This window comes from Thunnus maccoyii, chromosome 16 (assembly GCF_910596095.1).
Source record: "Thunnus maccoyii chromosome 16, fThuMac1.1, whole genome shotgun sequence".
NCBI classification, from domain to species: domain Eukaryota; kingdom Metazoa; phylum Chordata; class Actinopteri; order Scombriformes; family Scombridae; genus Thunnus; species Thunnus maccoyii.
Genome location: NC_056548.1, coordinates 8545205 through 8563956, shown reverse-complemented (window position 1 = coordinate 8563956; position 18752 = coordinate 8545205). Strand labels below are relative to the sequence as shown.

The window sequence follows — 18752 nt, the reverse complement described above, 5'->3', positions numbered from 1 at the left end:
CTAAGATGCATTATGACATGCCCACTTTTCAATGTTCAAATCAAATTCCTCCCAAAGTTATGTCCCACCTGTCTATCCTGTTTCATTCGGAAATACGTTACAATACGGAGGTTAGATACCCCTTGAAATGCTGTTTCATCCGGACTTTAAATCCACAAATGTTGGCACTAGAGGAAACGTCAGGGGATCACCAAAATCAGCAGGCTTCATTCTTTGGGGGCCATTAATGTTTGTGTACATTTTCATGGCAATCCTTCCAATGGTTGTTGAGCAGTCCAGCAGTCTGGACCAAAGTGTTGGACTGACGGACAGAGCCACATCGCTAGCATGGCTGAAGAGTGTCTTAGTAAGGTGTTGGGCCACCATAAGCCTTGAGAAGAACGTCTCTGAACTCTATTTGGGGAATGACCACCATTTTTTCAAAAGCTACGCCCTCATTTAGTGTTTTCATGATGATGGCGAAGAGCTCTGTCCAACACTTTGCTCCACAATCTTCCTTAGGTGTACAACTGGATTAAGATCCGGTGACTGTGAAGGGCAAAGCATGTGATTCACATCGTTTTCATTCTCATCAAACCATTCAGTCACCTCTCTGTTCTTCATGAAAGCATCTGAATTTGATGTTTCTCCAATCATTGATTCAGGTTTTCCCTTTAATTTGCCTGTATGTCCTCGTGTGTCCAATGTTCATTTTGTCAAATATGATTTTGTTGCATAGACGAGATTTCTGTATCAATTGCAGATATGATATGATCCCTGCTGTGTTTTCCTGTTTTCCAGTTGTCAATATTACTGACAGGAAGGCTAAAACCAGTGCTAGCAGGGGGAAACCATACCAGTGTGAGTGTGCCATCCTGACCGCAACCATGCCAGTGCTTTTCTCTTCTACTCCACTACATATCAGAGGGTAATATTGTACTTTTTACTTTACTACATGTAATTGACAGCTTTAGTTACATTTCATAACATAACGTTAAGCCTATAAATTACACTGCATTGTTAAATATTAAATTAGTGTGGTTATCAAACTATTTGGTTTGTGGCCAAAACAATCTGTGTGTATTTGTGTCTCTTTGTCATGTTTCAGATGACTTGTGTTGTTTCCTCTCACATGGTATCAAATAAATAACTGCTTGAGGCTCAAAGAGGTAAAACTCTCCAATGTTTCACAAAATTGCAAAGATTAAAGAAAAGTTCTGAAAAATTAATCCACATTCATAATGTAGCAGAACTGTTTTTCATTCTCTCTTACCCAATCTATCATCCCAAGACCCCTCAGATTTATCGTGTGACCCTAGTAAAGCAGTTCAAGCTAGCTCCATCTCGAGCAGCTACACGACTAAAATGCTGCTTATGCATTGACTCATGCAGTATTTAAAAATTGTGATTTGTTAAATTTATTTAATATATTAGTCAAAGCCCAATTGTATGCAAAACGAGTACTTTTACTTTAGTAAACTGATAATACTTCTGTACTTAAGTACGATGCAGGACTTTTACTTGTAATGATGTATTTTTACATTGTGGTATTGATATTTTTATTAAAGTAAATGAGTTCTTCCACCACTGGCAATAAAGAAAAAACCCTAACTATTGAAACAAATGCTATTGGTCTGTGATTCCCAAAACTTTTTATGTGAAAAGAAGCATGACCCACAATTCCTCTCTTGGCACTGTTTTCTTCAGTTTACTATCAACATCACTTTCAGCAAACATGGATCAGTGGCTAATAATTTTCCTAATATTTCACCATTTGTTTGTCTTCAAGTTCATTAGATCGGATCTCATTTTCAGTAAAATAATTTGTCTAATTTTAGAGAAGAAATATCTTCATTCTAGACAATATAGTGAGTTTTTAGAATTTTTTTATATGACTTTTTACTTGGATATACTTAAATAATCTCTGTAACAAAACCACATTTAATTAAAGCAACAGTCCAGTAGAAACTCTTCTACAGGGTCCTCGTCATTTGAATCTGAGGATAGGTTTACTTCAAACAAGAGTGATGTGTCACCATAGTTGAACAAAGTGAGACCTTGGGAAATCGCCAAGCAGAGAGACCTCTCCAAACCCATGACAGACATTCATGTTAATCTGATCAGATGTTCACAGACACTGGTGCTGTTATGTGAACCTCGGTACGAAGCTAATCAGTTGAATTAATTAGAGTCACTACTTTGGGTAACTGAAAACAGCTGATGTTTTCTCCACCGATTACAGCAACCTAACTCCCGAGGCCTGAGGCAATATAATGTGATAAGACAATTTTTAACTGTTTATCAGATGAGCTCCAAGCTATTGTTAACTATTTTTTACAGACAGGTGTTTTTCCAACCACACTTAAGACTGCTACGGTGAAACCCCTCCTGAAGAAAAACATCTGTCCTCAGCAATTTTAGACTAATATTCTTTCTTTTGGGAAAATTTTAGAGAAATTAGTTTTTAAGCAACTAAATGATTTTCTTACCTTTAAACTATAATTTTGAAATGTTTCAGTCAGGTTTTCAGGCCCATGACAGCACAGAAACAGCCTTGGTAAAGGTTGTGAGCAAACTTAGAATTAACTTAGAAGCAAAAAAAAGTCTCCATCCTTGTTCTCCTTGACCTGAGTGCAGCATTCGATACAGTTATCCACAATATTCTCAGACACACTACATAAATGTGTTGGCATTTCTGGCTCTGTTTTTAATCTTACCTCACAGGTAGAGAATTTTTTGTTGCCCTCGACGAACACTCCTTTAAAAAATATGTCAACAACTGTGGCATACCAAAAGTTTCGATCCTAGGTCCAGTGTCAACAGGAGACATGGCAACAATTTTCACAGTTACGCCGATGATACTCAACTCTATATTGCTGTATCTCCTGATGACACAAGCCCTATTGACGCCCTCCACAAGTGTATTTTAGACATTAATGCTTGGATGGCTCAGAACTTCCTTCAGCTCAACTAGGATAAAACAGAGGTACAGAGCAGAGGCACAGAGAGCGAAACTGACTTCTAAATTGAAGTCGCTGGCACTCAGTCCCAGACACCAGGCTAAAAACGTAGGTGTCATCATAGATTCTAATTTAATTTTCAATGCCCACATCCGTAATGTGACGAAATCTGCTTTTTATCTCATAAAAAATATTGTCAGAGAGTGTCTGTTTTTCTCCCAGGCCAATACTAAGAGATGAGTGCTTTTATGACTAGTAGGCTGGACTATTGTAATGCTCTCCTCTCTGGTCTACCAAAAAAAGCCATAGATCAACTTCAAGTTGTACAAAATTCAGCTGCTTGTTTGCTGACCAGGACCAGAAGGAGAGGACACATTACACCTGTTTTAAAATCGCCGCACTGGCTACCTGTTAGTTTTAGAATTGATTTTAAGATTCTTTTATTGGTCTACAAATAACTAAATGGTCTCGCTCCCGACTACTTGTCTGACATGGTTTTAAGATATGTACCCTCAGGTCCTCTGTTAGTTATCTCTTTGTTGTTCTTGGGGTCCGGTCTAAGACCCACAGCGAGGCCGCTTTTGGCCATTTTGGCCCCAGCTTGTGGAACGGCCTGCTGGAGGACCTGAGGGGGGCAGAAAGTGTGGATATCTTTAAAAGAAATCTAAAACACACCTTTTTAGCCCGGCTTTTATCTAGTGTGTGTTTATTTCAACTTGCACTTTTACTGTTATTTCTTATCTCTTATTTTATTATTAGTTTTATATTATACTTTGTTCATTTAAGTATTTTTTTGTATTGTTCTTTTTAACTCTTTATGTTCTGCACTTTGAGTTGCATTTGATCTGACTTGTGCTATATAAATAAATAAAGTTTGAAAACACAGGGGGTCTCAGCGAGTTTGTCCACACGTGTATCCATTTCTCTCTATTTCAGGATATCAAATACATGTGTACAGATGTTGTTTTTTTTTCTTTCCCAAGTCAACATTTCATACTCTGCACTAAAATCTGGATGAGATAAATAAAACGTCAATATTGTAGTTTTAGGTTCAAGGTGTTCTTGCTGCTCTACAGTATGTGTTACTATTGAAATTTAAAACTGTTGCATCATTAGAGCGAAAGAAAAGGTACATGAGAGTTTTTAGTACAGCACATTTTAGCATTGTTTTAACTTGCTACTGAAAAAACAAAATACACAAAAAGGGACAAATAACTGTAGAATAAACATGCTGGGTTACAGAAATAATCACATTAAAACTAGAAATGACAGTTAACAAAAATAATAATTTATTTGTCCAACAATGTTAATATTATAAGTAATGTTTCAAGACATACTGAAAGAGGGGAAGTAGAGGATCTACAGAGGAAATGTTGGTCTTCTGACCTATTGTTTTGCAACAGTTATGAGTAATAAGATTTTCTTAAAACAGACTGTAGACCATGAGGCTGAAATAAGGCACAGTGGTGGCTAACATGCTGATGTTAAGCAGGCTTATTGTTTACAATGTTTACCATCTTAGTTTAGTATATTAACTTTCACTAATTAGCACTAAACCCAAGTAGGAGGCTGATGGGAATGTCATTAGTTTTGCAGGTATTTTGTTATAAACCAAAGTATTGGACAAATTGTAATTTTGACTTGATGATGGCATCAGATTAAAAACTAAAGCATCATCAAAGACCTTACGGTTCATCCTCGGTGGGACATAAATGTCATTGTTTTCCATCCAATAGTTGTTGAGAGATTTCACTTAAAACTATAAATGTCAACCTCATGATGGCGCTAGTGAAAAAGGCAGGATTACCATAGTGACATCCTCTGTGCACCATGGATGTCAGTGCCAAATTTCATTGCAAACCATCCAATAGTTGTAAAGAAATTTCACTAAAAGCCGGGGTCAACATGCTGGTTGCATTAGAGGTAACATAAGGGAATCCCAAAAGTCATTAGGATTCAGCCTCTGAGAGCAGTATCTGTAAAAAAAATGCCATAGCAACCATCTCCTAGTTGTCGAGTTATTACAATCTGGATCAAAGTATTAGGATGGCTAAAAAACTCACACAAGGTGCTATAATATGCTATTTTATTCAAACATAATCACAAATATGTGACAAATAATGTGGGCTGCTCTCAAGTTAACGTGTACAAAATAGACCTTTGTCCTCCGGTTTAGCAGATTTGCAGCCCTGAATTAAGAATAAATCCGTGTTCCATTTGTGAACTGTTTTCTGGTATTTCTGTACCTCAGTCTGGTAGTTTTGAGCCACTGAGGAGCATTGAGGAGTGCGTACGAGGCCAAGGCCAAGTTAGATTTCACCTGATCACATGCTTGGTTCCTGACTGGTGAACAGTATACATCTAAAACTGAGGCAACACAGTGTATCAATAAAAAACATGCTGCTCAAATTAGAACCAACTGACTGAAGAGATAACAAGATTTGAACTAGAACTTCTAATTTGTGATGTTTTTCAGGCTGAGTTTGGTGCTGGAAATCAATAAAATGAATGCTTTGATGAAAGTTTGCAATTATTTTATTATATCCAGAAATGCAAACTGACAAACAAATGAAAACATGTTTATAGAGCAAAATAAAAGTGATTTATCTGGGTTTTTCCTGCTAACTAGTAAGTGTGCTTCTAACATGTTGTACGCTATTATTATTATTATTATTATCATTATTAACCAGGGAAGTATAATTTAGATGCAGACTCTTTTGCAGGAACGTCCTGTTCACACTCACACAGTTACACACCTTCACGCCCGGAAGACGCCCAGGTCAACCACAGTATAATCTGCAGATCACTGAGCAGCAGTTTGGGGGTGAAGGGCCTCAGTGGTGGTATGAAGTGAGGGAAATGCACTGCTCTTTCACTTTCTCTACCAAGAACATAATTTCTGGACATCATTGTGTTTTTTTTACATACAAATAGTTTGGAAAATCTATCTTGTTAATGACCGAGTTAATGTCAGAGTTGTCTTGCGTTGTCATTAAACTAACAACAGTAAATATTGTATAAATACAGCCAAAATTAATACAAGAAGTACATTTCCTCCTGAATTATCATTTAGATGAAGTAAAGCATAGAATACAGTTGTTGAGATGATCATCAACCTTAGAGGAATGTTTCTGCATGTTATAGGACTGATGAATACACTGTTGTCACACTGACATCTGCTGGACAAAATAAATATTCCAGTGTTTACTGACCAGTTAAAAATATCAGATAAGAATTTGAGACAAAGAATCATAAAACTAACCTCTTATTTAGTGATTTAACATTTTCTTGCCACCCAGTTGTGATGGTTCAATGGTTCATATGGTGTTTAGATATTTAGATTTCTTTCTGAAGTGGACATGAATATCTACTTCAGAGTTCAGTGCTATCATTATCATGTCTTTTCATATCATAAAGTGGACAACAAATACATATCTGTATTCCAAGGTTAAAACTGACCAAGTGACTGACACAAGGAGCAAGACAATTAAACAGAGAGACTAGACTTTTACGCTTAATTACTGCTTGCATTGTGGTTTATTGGGGGATACTCTAAACTCAGATGTTGTCAGTATCATGTGTCACTTACACACTTCTGGGGAAGTGTGCATCTACAGCAAAGTGATACTCAAACTTAAAAAATCCCCTTTGAGAAATGAAGCTAGTGTGACTCAAACTCATGGAGGCTTGATGGAAACTACTCGTAATCACATACACACACCGCTGTTTGCTGTGCAAATGACTATTACACAGCTTCCTACACATCAACTGAACCATCCGTTTTCCTTGTTCAAATATACTTCAGCTTCTTTTTCTGGCGACATGAATGATTATCACCTGACAACTGGTGGTTTTGCTGCATGCAATGTGAGAACGAGTCATTGGTCAGATTACATTTCATGAAACTGAAAGCAGCGGTTGTGAAAGATTTTTTTGTAAAAGTGGCAAAGCAAACTGAATTCAGGCTCAACACTCTGTAAGACTTCATCATGTTCATCTGTTATCATAGATGAACACTTTAGTCCCACCCCTTTGAAAGATAACATATCTGAAATACTTCCTCTTTATTTTTCGCATGCTTTCAGTGTCCACTGTCAGTGTGTCTGGTAACTTCTGTTTTTGATATTATCTTACATATTTGCTTTTTTTTCTCTCTTTCGAGGCCTCAGCTTAACATCAGTCTCTTTTCACATCACTTGCTGTGCTGTTACACATGAAAAATAACTTGGAAATCAGAAAAAACTTAAAGTGTACTTGAGTAGCAGATGACCCGAGGATATAGAAAAATGTACAGTAAATAAAGAAACATCAGTTGTCATCTTCATGGTGAATCCTCAGGAGGATTGGCCTCACCTTCCTGAAACGTCACCCTGTGCCTCCATGTGACAAAAAAGGAATGCAGAAAGTTTTGTTTCTGAAAATCCTTTCCTCTTTAAAAAAAAGTCAGTGATCATGGTAAACATTCTCACAAAATTATTCGACGCTGCTCGTTGGACTGAACTACCATTTCCATGATCAGCTTGTGAGGAAGACGCATCTGCAAACCCTCTACAGATAACTAACAGCCATAAAAGTAAGGTATAATAATTCTGTCAGTGCAGTCTTACATACTTGCATACGTATTAGGTTTGACTTGTGGCAGCAATTTAAGTCAGATTTTAGACCATCTGAACTGAAAATAGAGTACAGATGAAAAAACTTCAAATCAGGCCTTCTTTACACTCACTCTCATGGAAAAGTGTGTTAAAAATAATTAAAAATGTTATATTTATCTGCAGTAAAAATCAACTCACAAAAAACAAAACGCTGGTTCATGCCTGCTATTTGTCAGACTGTGCAGGATTGCTGATTCACTGTCTTAAAACACCTAAATCCTAAATATCACCACTTACTTAACACCGGATTACATGCTGAAATACTTTTTATACTATACTTTACTGCTTAAAAACTTGTTTGTTAAGCGCTGGGAGAGATTAAATGTCCTGGCGGTTCAAGCGCATTCATCTAAGATATACTTGATACTGAAGAGGAAGAGGAGAGAAAACGCTCTCACATAGCTGCTACACATATTGATTGCAAAACTTTTAAATTGTCATGCTTTCAGTAAGATTGATGTTTTGTGCCTGACTGAGCTCAGGCCTGTCAGACATTTTCAGTCACTGCTCAGGAAACTTTTAACACAATAACACCTATGAGTTTGTTTCTTGCAACTGATCATTCTTTGTCTGGTTTGCCTTTTTACCTTCTTCCTCTTTGTTGATTCTGTTTCAGTGTTTACAAAAAAAAGGGGAGAGTTTGCACACAGGATTCTGTTTTGATAGGATTGATCAGTTTCTTCAGCACAGGGGACGAAAATGCACAGATGTTTTGGCTGAGCCTTCGTGAGTGCAGTTTCAGGACTGAAGTGTGCCTTCTCTGGTTTTTACAGATTAAGATCAGTTTACTCATCATGTTACAACTGTATAAAGTCTTCTATGACTCTGCAGGAGCTTTCTAGTCGAACAAAATGAGCCTGATGGTGTCTTATGATTATCTTGAGTTTGACTTGAGAATTCTAATATTTGAGGCTGGAGGCATGATGTTTGAAAGAAGAGGGCATTAACAGGCAAGGTCTAATAAAAAACACTATTAAGTTGCATTATAGGAGTTATAAGATCCAGCGTCTGTTTCTTGCAAGGAAGTGTTGCTGAGGTAGTCTGTAAAGTTTTTTTTAATTGTTTTTTTTTTACTTGTCACCAATAATGAGTGTCAATCAGTTCATCACAAAGAGAAAGTTACTACCTCTGGTTAAAAAAAACAACAAAAAAACAAATAACTTTATGTGTCTCAGTGGTTCACAACTTTCTTGGGTGACCCCTTAAAATGATGCAGTCCACTTGCGAACTTTTGTCACAGGTTATATATTCCACCAAAGACAACTTTTTTGCACTTGTTTTATACAGTCTCATAGCTCAGCTGAAAAGGTTCATGTTTAGCTGACTGATTGATTTATACTGCAGATAACTTTGTTGCAGGCATACCACTTCAGATGAATGCTACTGAATAATGATACTGAATGGGGCCTCCTTTTGTATGGATTGCTATGATTCAATGGTGTTTTTACTTCATGTACATGATCTCATACATCTGGGTGCCCCAGGATGCTATAAATATGATGTTATGATGTTATCTTTCTCTAAGCTCTGAAGAAGGCACACATTTGCTGAAACGTCATTCTAAAGTCCTTCCACAGTACTTTCTTTGCAAGTTATTTTACTTGTTTTCCATCTAAAGGGATTTCCCCTCTTAGCTTCTCAGATTGTTTCATTTCTTAGAGACTCAAAAATATCAGTATTTTACAAGAAATAAGCAAAAATTAGCGAAGAAAATGTGGAGCAGAAATATGTTTTCATTCTTCCTTGTCCCATTAATCATCTTGTGGCCCCTCGGCTTTATCAACCTTGCATTTTTTTGTGTCATCCTCCTTTCAGACATGAAAGACAGGCTGAGGCACCTCCACGAGGAGCAGATTGACTGTGAGGGCTTCAGCACAGTGGAGCTGGACAACCTGTCAGAGCATGAAGCAGCAGCAGGAGCAGCAGCAGCAGCAGCAGCAGCAGAATCACATCCTGACCCGGACTTGGATGGTGTCCTGCAGGAGGCCCAGCAGATACGTCTGGAGATCCAGCAGATCCAAAATGACATCAGCGAGCTGAAGGATGTGAACTACCAGACTTTGAACAAGACCTCACACCTCAGTGCAACAAAGCGGGACGCCAATGCAATCGGGGCAGATGTTAAACGCAGAGGAGAGTCTGTGCTGCAGCGGCTGCACAAGATGAATGCTCTCAGTGGAGAAATGGAGGCTCAGCGTGGCAGCAGTGACCCAACAGCACGTATTGCTCTAACACAATACCAATGTCTCAGCAATGCTCTGCGAGAGGCGATGATCAGCTACAATGACACAGAGATTAGCCACAGGGAGGATTGTAAACGGCAGATCCAGAGGCAGATGGAGGTGGTGGGCCGGGAGGTCAGCGAGGAGGGGCTGAGGGAGATGATGGAGAGCGGGGAGTGGAATGTGTTCAGTGACCAGCTAGAAGGCAAAACAGCCCACTCTGCGTTGTTACAGATCGAGAGCCGTCACAAAGAGCTGCTGGAGCTGGAGAAGAGAATCGAGGGGATCCAGGAACTGTTTCTGGATGTGGCTGTGCTCACAGAGGAGCAGGGAGCAACTGTCGAAAACATCCAGAAAAATGTCCAAAATACTGAAGTGACCACTCAGGAAGCGTTGGTTCAGCTGGATAAAGCCACCAAATCTGATAAAAACAACCCCTTCAAGCAGCTGTTTTGTAGCTGCTTTCCATGTTATTATAATTAAGTCTGATGGGGGCCAGTGGTTTTGGATCAGGTCTGCTTCTAGTCCATGCGGTGAAAACCTTAAGACATTGTTCTCAATCATATGTACCTTCAAAAAACTGTTTCGATATGAGGTCAAGAATGAACTTTGAATTTCAGCATTTGAGCCAAAGTGGACGAAAAGTCCTTAAAATCCTCAGAAAAAATCTTAATTTGAACTCATCAACAGTTCCATGGCAACTGGTCATGTGGTCACGTGATGTATGATTGAAAGCCGGTGGTGGAACGTAACTCAAATACTGTATATGAGTACAAACTCGGGGTACTACTTGAGTATTTCCATTTTATGCTACTTCCTACTTCTGCTCCACTACATTTATCCGACAGCTACAGTTACTAGTTACATCACATATGAAAACTTTTACATCTAAAATGTACGATCAGATTACAAAATATGTTGTTAAAGATTAAACTGTCCAACAGTATATAAAGCACTTAACCAACCAACAGTCCTCAACCCAAAGATATTCAGTTTACTGTCATAGACGACTAAAGAAACCAGAATTAATTCACATTTAAGAAGCAGGAACCAGAGAATTTAGACACTTTTTCTTAAAAAAATTACTCAGCATAATGAATCAATTATCAGAGCGGTTGATGATAATCTTCTGTTCATCGATTCATTGATTTTTCGTTGGAGTTCTAACTGAATATATTTACTTTTGATACTCTTAAGTACATTTTGCTGATGTCATTTACATACATATAGTCAAGTTACATTATAAATTGAGTAGTTTTATTCGTAATGGAGTATTTTTACAGTATGATGCTTACTTTTTACTAGTTTAAGACAGTGATTCTCAAACTTTTTCACGTCAAGGACCCTTAAACTGACACAAATCAGACCACGGACCCCCATCTGATAAGATTTTTGCTTTTAGATGTTTTATTACATAGAGTGTATGAAACCCATGACCAAAATATTCATACATTCTGTCATTGTGTTACTTATGGATGGAATTATGGTGAAAATAAATTGTTCCCCTTTTTGCTGGGGACCCCCTGGAACCCCCTCAAGGACCCCTGGGGGTCCCTGTACCCCACTTTGAGAACCACTAGATTAAAGGATGTGAATCCTTCCTCCACCACTGTCAAAAGCTCCAAGCCAGCCACTAAATGGACCTTGTGATGAGACTACTTTGTCAACTGCTGTTTTCAAGGTCAAGATTGAACTTTGAATTGTTAGATAATGACTCTTTAATTGTTTTACTTGTCTGATTTGTGGAAGACTTCAAAAGGTTTGTTATTTCTGAAAAAGCTTTTAAAAGGTTTGTGTCTTTCATATGCCATCCTGACAATAAACAGCTCACAAATCGAAGTCTTAACATCCTCATTACATAATTTGAAAGTCACCAGCGCGCTTTGATATTCAAAAAAAAAAAAAAAAGTCTTCCTTGACTCAAAGCAGGGGAGGCTGTGAAGCGTGTGAAATGAGGGGGGAGGGCGTGATCTTCCGCACTAATATACCTGTTGCTATATGCTGCAGGCTGTCAGTGTGTCAGTGTAATGTCTTGACTGCGAGACCTCATTTAATGCACACACTTGACCTTTGTTTATGTTGAAATTTGGAGATTTAACGGAGAGAAAAAAGAGGAAATGAGTTTTTTCGTGGTCGCCTCTTCTGCTTTAGCGAATCTATTGGTGTAAGACCGTCGGAGGGAAACACAACAAGCAAGGTACGTGTCTTCTGTTTTTTGTTGTATGGTTGTGATATTTAATATATTGGCTGATATAATCGATTAACTGATTTGTAGGCTCAGTACTGGCCACTATAGTACAGGATTTCTGTTTACTTTATATTCTCCTCATTATCCTCACTTGTAACGGCCAGTGATGCTTTAAGGTTTGTTCATCTGATTTATTCCTGTTCTAAAAAACATTTTGAACATTAACTGCACCCCACTAATGCTGCTCAAACAGTTTCTTTCACTGCTCTTAAAGTCGACGCCCTGTAATTAATTTCTATCTGCGATGAAAACGTCACAGCTGAGGAAGTAACTTGTCAGTTTCCTTTTGAGGAGTTAAAAAACAGATAGCTACTGAACCGTGTCTCTTAAGAAGAAAGTACGTCTAAGTTTTATAGGACTAAATAAGTTGCTGAAGCCCTGAAGGTTTTTAGAAAATAATTACTTTTATTGAATTTTCCAAGTTCTATACAAAAAGGTGTCCCATGACAAAAAACTCAATATAGTGCACAGAATATTTTAGAAATCTTTGAAATCCACAACCCCACCCAGTCCACCCATCTCTCCCCAACAAGCTGCAATGCATTAAAATGATATTAACACATAGTAGCCTACATGTTGATACAGCTCATTCACAAAATCTGAAATTCTTGCAAATATATATGACAATATCCATTTTTTTTTTATCCTGGTGATCATAGCAAAACAGGATGTGAAGGGTGTCAGTATTTTCCTAAACCTAACAGATTTTCCTCTTATGGTTTCTAAATGGAACATGACATCTTCCAACCACCTGCCATGAGAAGGGGGATTTAGATTTTTCCGATTACTTGAGATCAGGCATGATGGTGGAAGAAGCACTCAGATGTTTTCCTTGAGTAAAAGTATCAATGCAACACCAGTTCAAGACTTGTACTGCAAGTGAAAGTCCTGCATTCAAGACCTTATCTAAGTACTATTATCAGTGCTCATTATGCAGAAAATTCCCCCTGTGACTGTCATATTATTATACATTACATTATTAGATTGTTTTTGCTGATGCATCAGAGCATTAAGCATCATTTTAATGTTGTGGCTGGTGGAGGTGGAGCTAGTTATACACTAACTACTTTATGTACAGTTGTGTAGTGTAGTCCTTTAGTCCAGTTAATCCCAAACTTTTAGTATATCTATCAACTAAGGCTTCAACTCACCAATAAATTCTTAAATCTGGAAGATCATACCCTTAGTTTCTGTATTACATGATGATAAAGTGTCAATGGGAGTGATTGCATTCGGAAATCAGTTGTAAATATCAATAAAAGTGAGTGTGTGCAAAATTATATGTTAATGCTAGTTGTTCAAAAGATGCACAACTCCATCTACTGTATGCAATGATCTTTAACTGAATCCTGTTACATGCCAGGCATGATCTAAAGCCAGATCTATAAATGCTGTAATAAAAAGATGGTTGGACAATATGGGTGCCAATATGGAAAGGCTTTCTAGGCTATAGTGACCAGATTTTAGGTGATTGGTGGCTGAGCTAATAAGGCAAAGGATACTAAAGAAAGAGAAGGAAAGATCCTAAAAGTTTAAAAAAAAAATAACTGACAGAAAGGTTTAAAGAGGTCAGTAAAAGCTCCTGACTCCCCTTGCAGGTGAGATGAGGGACAGACTGTCTGAGCTGCATACCATCACCCCTAAGCCTGCAGAGGAGCGCGGGCCTGAGGAGGGCGATGACTCTGCAGAGGATGGGATTGCTCTGGAGCAACATGCCATCGTGTTTGAGGGAGACGATGTGATGGAGGGCATCTACAAAGAGGCCCACGTGATGAGGAAGGAGATGCTGCTGCTCAAAATGGACGTGAAGCGTCTCGGGAAGCAGAACACCAGGTTCCTCACATCTGTCAGGAGGATCAGCAGCATCAAACGGGACTCCAATGCGCTCGGACGTGACATCAAGGCCAGAGGGGAGGGCATTTACGCACGCCTGGAGAAGCTTGGGAAGCTGAGCAAGGAGCTGGAGGAGGAGCATGGGCCCACCTCGGCTCTGGCTCGCATGGTTCGCTCGCAGTATTTCTCTCTGACCAGCGCCTTCCACGAAGCCATGTCTGAGTACAACGCGGCCGAGATGGCACAGAGGGAGAACTGCAAGACTCGCATCCAGAGGCAAGCGGAGATCATGGGCAAGGAGGTGACCAGGGAGCAGATAGACGAGATGATCGAGACGGGCAAGTGGAACGTCTTCTCGGACAATCTCCTGCTGGAGGGGAAGACCGCCAGATCTGCTCTGACAGAGATCGAGAACCGGCACAAGGAGCTGCTGGAGCTGGAGGGCCGCATCCGGGACATTCATGAGCTTTTCTTCCAGATGGCCCTGCTGGTGGAGGAGCAGGGCTGCATGCTGAATAATATAGAATCAAATGTGTGTGCAACTCAGGACTATGTTGTCAAGGCCACAATTCAAGTCAAAAAGGCTGTGAAGTACAAGAAAAACCATCCATGCAAAAAACTGTTTTGTTGTTGCTTCCCTTGCTGCAAATGAGACAGCATCACTGTTATTTTTTTTTTTATCTCTCAATGTCCAGATAATATCAAGGTTAGATTCAAATCAGCTTCCTACGCATTGACCTCATTTTAAGGCAATGAATACTAGGCAGAATATACTGGAGGTCCATATTTCACACTCATCATTTTCATCACTGAGCTGGTCTGAGAAAGATCAGTAGTTCAAACCACACGTCCAAATGCATATGTGTACAGTGTGATATGAGTGCTGCATTTCCTGAATCTTAATGAGAACAGCTCAATTACTGTAAAAACATCTACGCTATAATTTAACGCATAACTCAGCTTTGTCCTTGCACTTTCAGCTTTCATGTTTTCTAATGTTATTTTTAGATATTTAAGTGATGTATAATATGGTTTATTTCTAAATAAATGCCTTTGGGTGGCTAGTTTTGACAGCCTGAATGTAGCTTAACTTGAACTTTAAGTCTGCTTCTTAGAGCCATTGCTAAATAAGTCTTTAGTAATACAGTGATCACACCATACTGTGGTTAGGTGGGGAGGCAAGATAGATTTGTGTGGATTGTGCAACTTCAAAATGGCCACCCATTGCTGTTATTATCACCAGCTATAGGCCAGAGCTTGCTGTTTCTCAAGATCTGTTGCTTCACACGAAAGACTGTTTCTCAGAAACGGACCTGTTTGATGTTCAGTGAAATGTCCCCCTGTAGTGTAAGAGTGGGTACTTCTGGCACAACTTCACCTACTGCCATGGTGCACAGAGAAGGAAATAAGTCTGAACAGGTCAAAACTCCAGTAGAGCTGAAACATTTAGTCGATTAGTCAATCGGCAGAAAATTAATTCATCGTCTTTAGTCATTTTTAAGACAAAATGTCCAAAGTCTCTGATTCCGCCTTCTCAAAGGTGAATATTTTCTGGTTTCTTTAGTCTTTTATGATAGTAAACTGAATATCTTTTGGTTGTGGACTGTTGGTCAGGACAAAAAAAGATGTTTAGGGATGTCACCTTGGGCTTTGAGAAACAAAGCATAATTTTTCACCATTTTCTGACATTTTATAGTCCAAACAACTTATCGATTAATTGAGAAAATATCGACAGATTAATTTGTAATGAAAATAGTTGGTAGTTGCAGCCCTAAACGCCACACGCGACCAAAGTCAGTCAGATTGTATTAATCAGGCAGGTTTTCTCAGATTTGTCCACACAAAGCATGCATTCAAATCAGTGTGTACATATGTTCAGCCAGGCAGTGTGCCAATAAAGAATGTGAAACTAGGTCAGAGTCCTTTCTGTTTGCATAGCAGGCCTATCTCTCTGTTATGTGGGTGAAATGATAATCAAATTTAAAAGACCATTATTTCCTGTACGTGTGGCTGTCCATCAGCCATTGGGGGGGGATTCCCACTCATCACCGGGTGAACTGAAGCTCCGTGACTGAGAGCATCACTCCTCATACAGCACAGGAGAGACGCCAGTGGGTGTTTTCAGAATAACTGCCTCTGCTCAGTGTTGAAACGGCTTTCAGGGCTGTAATGATTGCACTTCCTCAGCAGCGCCGTGTGGTTTGTGGTGGGCATTTACTGGTAGCAGGACTGGTTTTATTTGCACTGCAGCGCCATAAGTTTACTCAGGTGGGTTTACCTGGTATTCTGTTGTTGTCCAGCTACTCGGACTGTCTTTGTTTGATGGATGGCGCTATGTCGTCACCAGGATGGCCGAGTGGTTAAGGCGTTGGACTTAAGATCCAATGGACAATAGTCCTCGTGGGTTCGAACCCCACTCCTGGTAGACAACAGCAATTTTAACCAGATCACCTGCGCAGGTAAACATGATAATAAACAATAGTTTGATTGTGAAGCCTGTATAGACGGTGAAATGCTAAATTTAGCAGTTGCAATCCTCGGAAGAGACGCTGTTGAGATGTTCATCCCGAGTGAGAAGTAATACCACTGGCTTACATATATATATATATATTATATATACACATATATATATATTATAAGTAAAGATCTTTATCACTGTTTGGGCTTTATTGCTTATTTCTGATAAGAAATAATTCCAGATATATTTCCTAATCTTGTACATTTTAAGTGAAATCCAATAAAGTGTATAGAGTTCAGTGATCTGGTATAAAGTGTGGTCAGATCATAAGTCCAGTATGTTCCACTGGGGAGGCGCTGAGATTTGTCCAGACTTCTCCTCCTCCGGGGGGTCAACAAGTACCTGTTTGATTGCCATGTCGCTGCCGATTGGTCCGCTGTATTACCATGGCACATCTTGTTTTCTCACAATTTAAAACGCACAACACTTAGGATTAAGTATAAGTTTTCTGTCCTAAAGCTGCCACTTGGAATAGGATCATTTTTCTACACCACTGTGTGATTCTCTTGTGTCTAACCAGTTGTTTCTCAATACCGTTTCTCATTGTAGATGACAACGAAATACGCTATTTACAAATTGTTTATGGTTCTGGGTTTAGTCTATTGAAGAACCGGGGTACCCCCCATCCCATCCCCTCCTCTCCCCTTCCAATCGTGTAGAACCTACGGTGGCCGTGAAACTCGCGAAAAACGCGAAAGGCCTCTCTAGAGCCAGTGTTTGTCCGTTCTAGGCTACTGTAGAAACATGGCGGTGCAACATGGCGGACTCCATGGATGGGGACCATCCATGATGAGGACCCGCTTTATGTAGATATAGCTAAAGAGCGCCTTCTAAGGTAACAAAAACACAACAATTCTTATTTTAAGGTGATTATACACTAATGACAACGTACTTATGAATATTATATTCAATTTCTGCCAATATGTCTGCGAATAGATCCCTTTAAATCCTACACACTGGTCCTTTAAAGGTAACTCATTACTATGAGTTATAATTAACAAAAGTGCACGTTTAAAAACCGCAGAGGAAACACCTTGACTCAGCTGTTGTCACGCAGCACAGCATAGCTGTTAAAATAGGTTGTGAAAATGAGTTTCCATTTCCTCTCAATCTAAATTCAAGGCAGCATTCATATATGTGTGAAATGTAAACAAAAAGACAGCCTCACCACACATAACATGTTTTCAGTACACACCGTACCACCCCTGAAGTGAGAAAAGCTCCCATTAGAGAACAATAAAATGTGTTCATTGTTTTCTGATGATGCAATGATGGCCAACACAAGAGGGAACAGATCTCTGCATTGTTAATTATTACTTTAAAAGCTTCTATTTATATCACTATCCAGTTACATGTGAATATAGTGTACTTGTAATTATATTTAACATTGACAGGGCTTTAAATGTATTTGACCTGCACCGTATAAATACAACTCAACAGGCGAATCAAGTCTCATTGGAAGGACTGCAGTAACATTTCTGTCTGGACAACCTGTGTCGATCTGGCGCCATCTAGCTGTAGGAGATGGAAACATGTTGTCACTAAACTGGTCATTTAACTTGTGTCTCACTGTAGTGAAACAGCATTGAATCACCTGTCTGCATTCATGATTAGTATCACTCGATTGGACACACTGGATTAAGTCCCAAAAAGGCAAAGTTTCAACCTTCTTCTATAACTTTTTATTGCAACTACTTCAATTTTAGATAATGTATCTGGATGCTTGTATTGTAATAATTGACTTTTTTGTTTTGTTCGATCACTTGACTGTGATATCTTCAGGATGTAATCAATTTTGTGCACACTTAAAATGTCTTTTTCAGTCAAATTAGGTTTCGGGAGCTTAAATCCAGTGTGCAGATACTTTTCTATTTTTACTTTGTTTAATTTAATCACACACCTGCAGGATGTGGACACAGCTACCTTCCACCAGTCTTCATTTTTAACCAGGAAGCTCCCCTGTTGAAACAGATCACCTAGAAGCAGCTGATCTGTGTTGTTCAGGATACATTGAATGGTGTAAAATTTCTGTACTTAAATTGATGTGGGTGTCATTGTTTTTTTTTTTTTTTAATTTAAACTGTGGTATGTGTTTTATTTCTTAGTTTAAGGTTGAATGTGTTGTGTTTCTTTGTTTTTTAACACCTTGTGACCATGTTGGAAATAAGTGTTTTCACTTTAACATGTCATCCCTTGGATTTTGTTTTGTGCCTGTAATCCATAAATAAAACATATAATAGGATTTGGCTGGGATGGAAACCTTTGGTCTTGGCCCTTGAAAGTTTTGAGACATTGAAACATTAAGAACTACTGCAATAAAAAGGTCAAAAACGAACA

General features: G+C 38.9%; 2 protein-coding genes and 1 non-coding gene across 3 annotated transcripts; all 3 read left to right on the top strand.

Annotated features, from left to right (window-relative positions):
• Positions 1 to 9411: 9411 nt before the first annotated feature.
• LOC121914121 (syntaxin-11-like) lies at positions 9412 to 10330 on the top strand. Its single transcript, XM_042437194.1, has one exon. The coding sequence runs from the start codon at positions 9412 to 9414 to the stop codon at positions 10297 to 10299; it is 888 nt and encodes a 295-aa protein (XP_042293128.1). The 3' UTR covers positions 10300 to 10330.
• Positions 10331 to 11748: 1418 nt separating this feature from the next.
• On the top strand, positions 11749 to 15503 carry stx11a (syntaxin 11a). Its single transcript, XM_042437195.1, has 2 exons — positions 11749 to 12013; positions 13663 to 15503. Exon 2 carries the CDS (start codon positions 13668 to 13670, stop codon positions 14547 to 14549), a length of 882 nt encoding a protein of 293 aa, XP_042293129.1. The 5' UTR covers positions 11749 to 12013; positions 13663 to 13667; the 3' UTR covers positions 14550 to 15503.
• Positions 15504 to 16239: 736 nt separating this feature from the next.
• Positions 16240 to 16322, top strand: trnal-uaa. Its single transcript has one exon. It is a non-coding gene; the product is annotated as a tRNA-Leu (tRNA).
• Positions 16323 to 18752: the final 2430 nt, after the last annotated feature.

Coding starts and splice junctions, on each gene's coding strand:
- LOC121914121 (XM_042437194.1), top strand. CDS start 9,412: ATGAAAGACAGGCTGAGGCACCTCCACGAGGAGCAGATTGACTGTGAG.
- stx11a (XM_042437195.1), top strand. CDS start 13,668: ATGAGGGACAGACTGTCTGAGCTGCATACCATCACCCCTAAGCCTGCA.